This window comes from Zootermopsis nevadensis, unplaced genomic scaffold, assembly GCF_977971745.1.
Source record: "Zootermopsis nevadensis isolate Lab colony 2312 unplaced genomic scaffold, Znev_1.0 Znev_ptg000018l, whole genome shotgun sequence".
Classification (NCBI taxonomy): Eukaryota; Metazoa; Arthropoda; class Insecta; order Blattodea; family Termopsidae; genus Zootermopsis; species Zootermopsis nevadensis.
The window spans coordinates 1,237,662-1,250,405 of NW_028259150.1; the positions used below are offsets into that span (position 1 = coordinate 1,237,662).

Sequence of the window (12,744 nt, forward strand, 5' to 3'; positions counted from 1 at the left end):
ATATTAGAAACAATTTATATATCACGATTTTACCTGCATTATGGTACCATCTGGCAGGTAATTAGCTAAACTCCACTGTGAAGGGGAAATCATTTTGAACATTAAAATAAGAAATGGCGAAATACTATTGTACTGTACCGTTAAGATCTGGAGAGACTGTTTCTGTGGAACTGAGGCCGCTAACTTTCATCCCAATTGGATTTTTATGGGAGCGAACCCGAACCTCATTCGTGGAAATCCTGCAAGTAACTGCCTGAGCTATAGCATAACCTAAACATTATCCATACAATTATGCATTAAAATAACTGTCGTGAAGGAACGGATGTGTTACATGAAATCAACTCTCCCTTAAGATTACTGTACTCAGGAGTGGTCGCTCTGTTCAAAATCTAAACTTAATATCTCAACTTACAGTAATTTGTCACTTTTAATTGAATTAAACGATGTTTCTAGCTGTATAATAAAATAAAAGGTATACAGATTACTAGTTAGTAACTGCCATTTTGGAAAAGTACATTTTTTTCATAACACGTTATGTAAATATGTGTATAATTTTAAACGCTTTAATATTAAAACAGAATTTGATACCCCTGCATAATATCAAAATAAAATATTACGCTGTATATTGACGAGACTAAATATACGTCTATGTCTTGGTTCTATTCGTATCATCAGAACGAGCGGCAGTAGTTGGAAACTTTTAATGATGGGACGTCCCACCTCTCACAAGTTCTCACACATGAACTACCCTCTCTGCTTTCCTCATGTCCAATGTGCTATTTGTAACGGAAAAAATTAATAAATATACTCAACACGGAACTATTACATACAGTACCAACGTATATCAAAACTACAACACGAATTTCATACACAAGTCCAATTCGTATCAAATAACAAACAATTTTGTTCGTTGGTAGAAACAAGAATATTCTTCTTTCGGTTATGCAGATTCGTTATGGACCCAGAAGAACTTATTGAGATACTAGACGTGGTCTACTGCGTACATAATCGAAGATATGGTAACAGCATGACTACTCTAATCTATCATTCTGTTTTGTAGAAAGTATGTAGAAATTCGGGGTAAATAAAAGATGTCGACCCATAATATATACTACAGATGGATAAAAAATATTAGGATACATTCTTCTTAAAGATGAAAATAGGAAGGCTCAATAGTCCCTGCATCTAATAATGACGCAATTAAATAGTGTCTGACGAAAAACTCCACGCATTCTACAATCATAACTAGAACAATTATTATATGGTGGTATTATAAGTTATTCCGCGTAGCATTTTGGCCACGTACAACCAAAACAGTGTCTCCATCTTCAGGACTGAAGACAGAATTACTGTGTTCCTTGATCTGAGTTCTTCATTAGGACGAGAAGCCACATTTCAGTGGTTAAATTATGGTTTCGTATGCTGGTGTGATGATAGATTCCTATCTGGATGTAGCAAGCATTTCACCGGAACTTCATAGAGGTTCCAATGATGAATATCCCCTTGACATAATATGTTCTTTTAGCACGGGGAAATTAATATAGGCCTGTAAATTTATAGCTATTTACGTAAGTTAGTATTTCTCGACCAGTGAATCGCGAACCTTTGGGCGCCAAGAAACACTATAAATGAGATGAGGACACGCCTTTGAAACAGAGAATGCAGTTACACTGGTAAAGAAGGGAACTCAGTGTGCTAGAGTACTGAGAGGATAGCAGTGCATTCTTATTTAATTTCCGCTCACTCTGGTGTAGAACAGACTAAGAAAAGGGTTGAAAAACACCGCAGAATGTAACAAATTATCCCTCTGTTACATAATTTTACACAGGCCTCAATACATCAATGAGTTGAAACGTATAAGTCCGACCTGGAAGACAGGAATTCTATTCTCACCACCGCTTCGTAAGTAGTTCTAGAATGTTCTTACCTACTTTCTGATTGACACCCAGAGAGAAAAACTGACAGCTAACGTTCATCGAACGCCAAATTGTAAGATCTTTACCTCTAAGTCTTTATACGCCATAGTGTTCCTCAGACACAATAACAGTGTAAACTTTCATTTTTTCATGTTTCCTACAAATTTGTTCCCGCTTTCGTAGTTTCAATCCGTATTCAAATACGTTGATTAATTTTCGTTACGAAATTGGAACTACTTCGAAATATCATAAAGATATCTTAAACTTAAGGCATATAATTCATAACTATAGTTTTCAATTTTAAGACATGCATTCTAAACTGTCACTCATATCCAAAAATTCCTCGTGGTTGCCAATTAGGAACACATGGAGATAAGAATTTATAAAATATGGCGTCGAGATGATCTCTAATCGAATGTCCTTACATCAAAGGTAACTGAAAAATTCGTTCAATACTTATATTTCATACTAATAACAGTTCATGAACATGTACATATAACCTAATATTAATTATTACGCGTTTATGTTTGTTAAAGCAGGTGGCACATGTAGTTACCATTGCAATTTTATGTGTAAACTAAAACTAATTTTTCTTTAATTTCTGATTTCATTCATTCTAAAAAGTTATTTTCAGAGCAGAACCTACATGTTAGGAATGAAACAGATATTACTTAGGCAGCTAATGTTGCAGATAAGAGGTAGAGTATTATTTTAATATAACGCATCAAAGTACACAATTCGTGCTTGGTAAGCCTAATGGTACGTCCTTTGTAGGTGTCCTGGCAGGACATTTAGATGCAAGAGATTGTTACGCTCAAGGTACACATGCTGATTACGACTGTTGAATCGTAATATCAAATTCGATATTCCGACATTTATAGTTTTTATAGACATATACACATTTATGATGTGACCTGCCCTTGCTAAGAAAAGCTTACACGCGTTGATATTTTATTAACAATATCCATGTGCGCCGGCGACCTGTTTTAAATAAACAGCGAAATCCACTAGATGTAATGGTTATTGTCCGTGTCCGTATGATAATTAACGACTTTTCGGAGGAACTATATCATTTCTAGGGTCGATCTACGAAGAGCTGATACAGTAGGGTCGACCATGAAGAAGGTATAAACTTGCTACGAAACATGAGATTTGACCTTATCACGGCGGTGAAAATGTCGAAGCTGTTCTCGTGGGTTTCTTTTATGTGAACTAGAATTTATGCCCCAACGTTTTGGAGAAAGATACTATCCCAATCTTCAGGGCTGATAAATAAATTACACAATTTCTTCCATTGAGGTAGCCAGAACTATAATGAATATGCAGAGCCATAACAGTTCCCAAAGTCTCAATAATAGAATTTACGTTACACTGACCACTTATAGGCTGATTGCTTAACTGAAGAGTGTTCTAGCCTCGTCCAATTACAAATAACAAGAAATGACAACATGTTGACACAGACTGTGTTAATAAACGAGAGTCAAGGTTCGTGCAGTACCTACTGCCGTTACCAACGTTAAAACGTTACCAGACATTTTGCGATAAATTTAAAACATATTCATGTATATTTTACCACAAGTTAGATGTCATGCCTGTTTCAGTATAAGACTTTTAGTTTTTCTGACCATCATCTTTCAATTCCTTTCAGGATTACTTACTCCTCTCGAACGCTTAGGCCTGTAGTTTGAGTCGGTATTTTTTCATTCTGTTCTAAAGAAGCTTCAAATGATCTCTGTGTTCTTATATTATTTCATTATAAATTGAACAGTTGTGCATCTTGTTCTACAAAGTGCCGTAAAGAATTTAAGTACTGTGATTCTTTCTCAAACAGTATTGGTTAAAAAAGCTCCTCCGTTTTCGGAGAATGTAACGCGGTCGCTATTGTGATACGAAACTTCCATCTTGTCGATACCGGTCTTCTGGGTGTGCAGTTGTAGGCAGAACGCCGTGTTTTGGATAAACAAATAATCAACATATAAGTTCTAATGGCATTGTTTCTTAGAAGACCAACTTTGGCATCTTTACCGCCGTGAGAATCTTAACTCTCTTATCTTCATCTTAGATTAATTTGTAACAACCTAACAATATCATTTCTCTTTATGAGTTTAATGGCTTAATGCCTATTCTGTCGTCAATAACCTGTCTCAAACGTCTCCTTGACTTTTGCCTTACCTGTTGAAAGGTTGTTTCCATGTTATTTTCAACCTAGTATAATTGGGAGACATTGTGTAGTATTGGCCGCATTGTCGATGTTTCGATGATCATTACTGTCTCCATCTTCAAGACAAAATGATTACCTAAAGGTAGTGCCAGGAGCCAGTGGGTGGCTAACTGCGTCTTGAAGATGAAAATTGTAAGGATTTTTTTAAACAGTGGTAAAAGAACCTAATTCTATACACTGCCAGTAGCTACAAACAGTTTTCACCCGTGTTCTAAATCGCTGCGAAAACTTTAAATATTCTAATATGTGCAAGTTACAAAATCGATTAAAGCCGAACAGCTTGCCTCTCCCGATCCCGTGGACCACAGCATCGAAAATCTCAGTTGCCATTGTACCAGGAACGTCGCGTACAGTCCTTAGCACACATGAATCTACAGGAACAAATGTCTAATAATGTGAGGCCCATCTTATAGCACACAAAGCACGCTGCCTAGAAACAGCATTTCTTTCTGTTCCTTTCGAATCCTTTTGTCTAAAAGTCCGAGTACGTCGCCCCCCTGCCCACACCGAGACATCCCCGTGATGTCACGTCTGGAGGGGGAGCGGAAAAAGACGTGCCCCGAAATCGGATATCAAAATTGTTTTCTCGAGTGGCCCTTTGAACGTGCGATATTGGCGTATATTAGCACTTCTGATCAATAGAAGAACACATGTCACAGTAATTTTATAAAGAGTTTACACTGTGACATTTTGGTGACATGCAACCACAGGTGATATTTTTTTTATGATGAGGGTATTTCGGACACGAGGTCAAAAGTAACATCCTAATTACGTCTCTGAAAATTCCGTACAACACGGAAGCCAACTGCACACAAAACAATCATGCGATAACTACAAGCGAAAATGTAATATCGATATCGCAAAATAAAATAGTTTCCTGCTTGATGCTTCTTGTTTAGATGTGAACACGACATGCCAACATTGACACCCAGTTTGCATTTAATTTACCGCAACGATAACAAATGATCGGCATGATTGATTTTTGCAACTCACCTTCGTAATAGGCCCAATAAAAATAATGATTCCGTGCTACAGTGAATATTGCTTAGTGTAATGAATTGATTAATTTACTTTTAGGAAAGGAATAAGCCTACATCTCATAAACAATTCAGTTCTTAATATTCTGAAACATCTTATTTATTATCATCATTAGATTGGGCTATTATTTCAGCATTATGCATTATTTGAAATTTAAATTAGAGCAATTATTAAATAATTACGAATATCACTACGTTTATGAGCCTGTACCTCTTCAGGCAGTAACACAAGGAATGTATAATGCGACCTTTATGGGAAAAGTTAGGCAAAGCTGTTCTACATTAAGGGACACGAAACATTTGGAATTTTTAAAATGATAAAGAACAGCAACAAATGTCCTGTGGGACGTGGAAACAATATTAATCTACCACAAAATTATGGCGAGTAAACATTTTAGACAACAGAATATATTGTATGATAGAATTATTTTCTGGAAACCAAGGATAAAATAAAATATGGTCAACAGAAATAGATTCCGTTTACAAGGACAGTCAAACAAAAAGAAAAACAATAATGACAACTCATTTATCATCCAAAGTCCTTACCTTGCTCATCGCCTGGTGATGTCGAATCGACTCTCTCCTGGTGCTGATACCGCTGATGGTGGTAGTGGCGCTGCTGGTGAACAAATCTGGAAGCAGAACAAAAGGTGCCAGAGCGTGAGACAAATTGCCGAGATTTTCTCTCACCCCACCCCTCTTACAAGTACGACATTTACATTTTATAAAGGTGTCTTGTCTACCCCTTCTCCTCTTCCAACCTCATTTTCCATTCTCTCTTCATTAAAATAATCTAACTTGAATCCGTGATATTTGATTTATAAGGCTAGTAAGCACTTTTAATCCTCGGTTCCTAAACACAGATCCCATGAAATAACAGAGCTCATTAACAACTCAACACCCTTCATGTAGATGCAATTCCATACACGGAAGATATTCCTTAACTAATATCGGGTTTAATTGTAACATAATTAAACAGGTACACCTTTCAGGAAAGAGAATTTCATTCGACGTCGACCAAATTAACAGTACGTCCGACGGAATGGAACGTGGTGAATCGCGGAAAAAGATTGAGAGAGTAGAAGGATGTTTAAATATTATGTTTGAACTACGAGGGCGTTTGATAATTGGATTAAAAGAGAGCTTCAGCTTAAAATTATTAATTAGATGCATCTATAATTCATTGGAATCACAGATTTTAACGTCCTCTGTGGACTTAAAACACTTTTCTCGGTATGGCCATTAATGCAGAATACGAGAAAATTTACCTGATTTATACTAACAGCTGTTTTTGTCAGTATTGTACAGCTCGGGATCATTATAAAACAATGATACACAAACTGCGGTCCGAAGACACTGGTGGCACACAGCAGGGATGCATCTGTAGTTAAAATGATGCGTCCTCCTGATTCAGCATGTGAGCAGTGTTTAACACAAAATAGATTAGGAATGTAAACGTAAGACATGAATTACAGATAAGGTAAATCCACGGCGAAACTAAATGAGTGCATATAGCGTTGCTTTGAAGACGCAACAAAAACAATGGAAACAAGAATGCTTGGACAAGACCTGAAACAATGACCGGTCTCCAGGTGGCAAAAGATTTATTCCCTATTCGGTGAAGAGTAAAATTAGAAGAAAAATTTGATTTTTGGAATGCAGTACCCAGATTGTAAATCATAATAAGAACTATCAGACTATTTTTAGTTTCGAGTGTTAATTTAAAAAAAGATCTTGCCGTGTCTCACATAAAATCCCATAAGACCAGTCAAGACCTGGACAGATAAATTATCTTGAAAACCAGCAGCGAGACCCTGCACTCGAATAAATCAGAGATGTGCAATTAATTAATTAATATTTTAGAAGCCAACTGAAGTGTTTGAGTTCAAAGCACAGCTTTCACAAATTACGATAATAAATATTAATAACATTCCTAACAGACTTCGTTCCTAAATGACCGTATTCTACTGCACGTCGAGCGTACATTGTGTATCCAGCTTAAACAAGTAATGTACACTGCCGGGACCTGCATTGCTTCTGCTTATAAATGACGTCTACCTAACGAAATATCCATTAATACAGTGTGTTAAACTCCACTCGGCACGAAATTAACGTGTGAATTTAAAGAGATAAATTAATTATAACACATAGTTTTCCTCATACACTTGTCATGTCTCAGAAAAAATTCAAAATTTGTAAAAATCATCATTAAACTGAATTAATGACTAAAATACCATACAAAAAGTAGTGGTGACTGATGTTTCTCTATTTTACTTTAAATTTATGAAATGGTTATTGACTTGTCTATTCTTGATCTACGATTGTGGTCTCTAGTTTACAGATTTAAAATGTTTTTTGGGACCAGAAACTTCTAAGTAGCATTTCATATTTTAAATTAATTGTAAATTACAAGATTTATTTAAAGAACGAATAACAGAAAAATGACAGACAGAACTGTGACTCTCAGAATTAATTGTAAGGTAGTGTAACTAGTACAATATTCTGAATTCAAAAGCGCAATGACTTACACGGAATTTGGAATGAGCCTTTATTTATTCTGCGGTTTAGAGATCATTTGAGTGGAAATCAATGGTACATAAGGAGGGCATACCTATATACAGGGATAATAAATAATGAGGTACAGAAACACAAGGACAATGAGGTAACTGTGTTCAGACGCATCGGAATAAGGAATAATGATTATAGATTTATAGTACTCATCTGTACACAATGCTGGAATTACATGAGGGACCAAGCCTTTAGTTATCTGTTATATGCCTGCTCTGGGAGTTGTTCTAGCACGTGAAAGTAAGAAAATTACGTTTACTTGAAACTCCCATTTTATCAAGTATGATACCTTTCAATGAGCCTATGTTTAAGACCAAATGCCAAAGAAGGAATTCTGTATAAGGCCTAGGAGAATTAAAACTAATCATTGTGTGTAAGCCTCCTATTTCTCACCTTCAAACAAAAGAAGCCAGGCGATTTAAGGAGGTTGAAACTTTGCCATGTAATCAATATAAAGAGGGAGCCTTAATTCATTAAAACCTGAAACCAGAATGTCAAAATGTGTGTTACGTTCTAGACACGCCTCAACCCATACACGAAATATTGAAAGGACATGCTAGCTTGGGATAAAGATGAAGGTATAAAATGACGTTGGATGCAAGAGGAAACCTTCTGCTATTTTATTATAAAACTGTGGCTTGTGCGGATTTTGGGGTCTTGGAGAAAAGGGAAGGAAGGGTGGATGAGGAGGAAAGAAGGGTGAGTACGCTTGGGCCTATATTGGTCTCTTACAGCAAAACCGCCTACCAGCCCTGTGTGTGCGTGTGTGTGTGTGTCCGCCACAGATTCAGACTCCTAATTAAGACAAGGGGAAGGGGAGAAGAGGAACCAAGGGGGAGGCAAAGGAAGGGATATTGATCACGAAGCCAGAGGGAAGAGAGAGAAGCTGTCTGGATGTGGGGTGGCAAGAGAAGGAGTAATTTTCTCGGCCGACAAGGACCACCACGTCCTACAGTCATGTGTATGCATGCTTCATGTGTGATTTTACATGCCCTCCGTCAAGAAAAGTAGGGTCGTTTGTTAGATTCGTGCATGGGAAAGACGGCGAAACCAGGATAATGAAAGGTGAAGATTGTTTAACATCTCACTCTTTTGTTCGGAGACTAATTGTCGTTGTTATAAACAAAGGGCGGTGCTAATTTGCAATTTTACTGAAGCAACTGAGAAAATCGTAGGGAAAAGTGTTTGCCGGGCTTTCGGTAGCATGTAAAGCCCACGTGTTCAGGCAAACATTCAACCTGTAAGAGCAGACAGCGTTAGACGTGAAGCATCACGCTCAGTTCTGCAGTTAGATTAACAGAGGTTTAGGGAATAAACGAAGAACAGCTCACTTAAAATTACGAGAGACATGATGTACGAGGGTCGCTCATTAAGTAATGCCCCACATTTTTTTCCTCAGAATATATTTATTCAAGATGGCTGAAATTTAGTGACAATATAAATCAATGTTTCCCTTACACATACTATTTTTCCACATAGTCCCCATCAACTTGTACGGCTTTACGCCATCGTGGAACAAGTGCGTGCATGCCTTGCCGGTACCAGCTCTTGTCCTGTGAACGTAGCCATGTCCTCACTGCTTGAATCACGCTCTCGTCATCTTCAAATCTTGTTCCGCGGATAGCATCTTTGAGTGGCCCAAAGAGATGAAAGTCGGAGGGTGGATGGGGCAGCACCGTCCAACCCAATTTGGTGATTTCTTCCCGGGTTCTCGGACTTGTGTGAGGGCGTGCATTGTCGTGCAGGAGCAAAATTTCTGCTGGATGCTTGTGAGGCCGAGCTCGTCGGAAACGCTTCTTGAGGGTTTCAGGGTCCCAATGTACGCGTCTCGCACCTCTTGGCATTACATCCACAAGAATGAACCCATCACTGTCCCAAAAGACAGTCATCATGACTTTTCCGGCGGAGGGAGTTGTCTTGAATTTCTTCTTTCTCGGTGATTGAGGGTGATGCCACTCCATTGACTGCCTTTTTGTCTCCGGCTCAAAGTGGTGTATCCAGGTTTCGTCACCTGTAATGATCCCTCAGAATCAAAACGCTTCCAACAATTCAGAAGAAATTGTTTTCCTTTGAATCCTGTGGTCTGCTGTGAGACTTCGTGGAACCCATCTTGCGCACACCTTCGAATATGCAAGAGCCCGGATAATTGCAATTACACTTCCATTGCTGACTGAAAGCTGTTGGGCCAATTGTCGAGTTGTGACGCGCCGATCCTCACGAATAATGGCATCCGCGCGGTTCAACATGTCTGGAGTGGTGGCTGTGGCAGGACGCCCAGAGCGTGGCAGATCATGGAGCTCGGTTTCTTCACTTCCTGAAGCTTTAACTCTCTTAGCCCAGCGACCAACGGTGCTCCTATCGACTGCACAGCTTCCATACACAGCACACAAACATTTATGAATGTTCACCACAGTTTCTTTTTCAGCAAAAAAGAATTCAATTACAGCTCGTTGCTTGTAACGAGAGTCGTTCACAGACGCCATTTTAACAGTTCACTACAGCTCCGCCATTGGTTGGAATCATTTGAAACTCCGTACACGAACGCGAGAAACATCAAATCTCAAGCATGTAAAAGTACACTTTTCTATCTTCATTATTGGCTGAGAAAAAAAATGTGGGGCATTACTTAATGAGCGACCCTCGTACATTAATGTATTCAAATGACAAATAATCAATCAAAATTTTATATATTGTTAGATATTGCGTTTAATGTTGTGATAAACTGCCCTAATTCTTTCTAAATCTCAACATAGCTTGTCTCTGTATTGCTTATGTCTTTGTTCTAAATATTACTGTCCATATTATAAACACTGTCTCCCAGATGCAGTATTTTGTAGTAGCTTGCTATCACAGCAAGCTACTACAAAATACTGCATCTGGGAGACAGTGTTTATAATATGGACAGTATATGCTTCTTTATCTGCTAACCCGACATTTTTTTAATATAACGTAAAAACAAGAGTAACACAGCAAAATTTTATAAGGATTTGAGGTTTTTACGGCGGTGAGTCTGAAGATACCTGTCTTCTGGGTAGTAGACGTTTACCGATATTTCAGCTATCCTTGCGATATCCATCGTCCTGATGATGGAAGCAGCAAAGACCTCCGAAACGTCGGAAAACTTCTACCAGACTACACGGCGCAACAACTCAGACGACAGCCGTCTTCATCATTTTATAAGAATGAATTTCCATATGATTTTAACTGAGAAGCTGACGCATTATCATTCACGAACAAAAGATATATTCTGACCTCCGTAGACTAGATCCAAGCCTGTTCCAACTTCACAGCAGCCTTTTCAATAGGTTTATCCATGTATCCCTTTGGTTTGAACCGAGTAGTAGATGTGCAGGGTCTTGGTACTCTCTTTTTTTATTAAGGTAGGAAACTTCCTTCTTCTGCAGACGTTAATATTTCTAGTTATCAAATAAATATTTAATTACCTCTCATATACACTTTATCGCCTTCCACCTAGTCTAGTACTTTACTCCTCTGAACTCCTAAAATATTCCATTTCTGATGTCTGAATTTTGTTAAACATTATTGTAATTTAAGTGTCATTACAATTTAAATGATGGAATTGCCAATGCTTTATAAAATTAAAGCAAATGAATTATATAAGGATATGCATGCAATAGCTTAGTAATTGTTGAAGAATTTAATTACAAAATATGCAGATAATTAATTAGAAAACAATTATACAAGACATTTTTCGAAATAATATATCAATTAAATCGCCTTTATAACCAAGGGTATGATAATGCACTGCTTGGTCATGGCTAATGTACACTTCGTGGGGCGGTGATAAATGAGTACTGGGCAATGGTAGAATGATTAGTAAGAGAAAATCGAAGAACTCGGAGACAAACCATCTGCTGTGCGATTTTGTACCATGAATCTCATCTGAGGTAATCAGGGATTGAATCCGTGTCTGAGAGGTGAGTAACCAGCACCTAACCGCCTGAGCTATATCTATGGCACAAACTCGATATTAACAAAATTTGAGAAAAACTGATTCATATTACTGTGCAGTTTAATACTGTACCACGGACCACCTACTGCACTGTGCATTAGCTTTGTCAGCAAAACAGGATCTCTGCTGTTTCATTATTGTGCTGCTGATGAACTTTAAGACAATTATATCGATAGTAAATGAAAATCAACTACGCATTCAAAATTGCAAAGAACGCATTCACAAATACGTGTAGAGTCTTTCCACTCTCGTTAACACAAACTCAGTGGCTTAGTTATTAACACTGGCTTTTGATGCGGAGGATTTGATATTCTCACCTGTTGATGGTTATCTTCTGGGTTGTCGCGCCGTGATGATAGAGGCAGCAAGGACCTCTGAAACGTCGGTTAACTTATACCAGACTACACGGCGCTACAACCCAGAAGGCAACCATCTTCAGACACTCAGCCGTCAAAACCTCAAATCCTACATTATCACTTGTTATAGTTTGAGCCAACTGTTAATAAATGTGCATTGCTTTCGTTCGAAAGACGATCACGCCAATAGTAAACTTAGCTACAACAAATGCCATGGCCCAGCAAAGAATGTTAGAAGCTAGACTCTCACTACGGAGGCCTGGGTTCAACCCCGGCTAACTTCAAGTCAGAATCGTGATGGGGGAAGTGACATTGGAAGTTATTTGGCTTTACGTCTGCTAAACGACTTTACACCCCTGACCTAGCATCATCTGACATCTCCCCAAGAGTTGCGATAGCTGTGATCAAACAATACATTATCGTACCATAATTTCTCAGAGGCTTCCCTCTTTTCCAGTACTTGACTGTTCTTCGAGTTAAGATAGTTCAGTGTAGTTTTATTAAAATTAAAATCACCTACCAGCCTAGAAACATGTTAAATTCACGTAGCGTTATTTACCTTTCGTACAACAAACAGTGATAACGTGGTGGGTATTCTTTACGTAAGAGTTATTTTAGTAGGAATCAAAATGCGTAAACAGATTCTTTATGGTTCTCGTACAGAAAGAGAAAA

At 38.0% G+C, this 12,744-nt stretch overlaps 1 protein-coding gene across 12 annotated transcripts in view; it reads right to left on the reverse strand.

Moving 5' to 3' along the window:
• Positions 1-12,744, reverse strand: part of LOC110827484 (uncharacterized) — a 703,936-nt gene that overhangs the window by 153,203 nt on the left and 537,989 nt on the right. For all 12 annotated transcript variants that reach the window (XM_087351037.1, XM_087351034.1, XM_087351035.1 and 9 more), the window contains one exon: positions 5,721-5,806. In XM_087351037.1, coding sequence (XP_087207163.1) covers positions 5,721-5,806 — 86 coding nt within the window. The remainder of the gene's footprint in view (positions 1-5,720; positions 5,807-12,744) is intronic.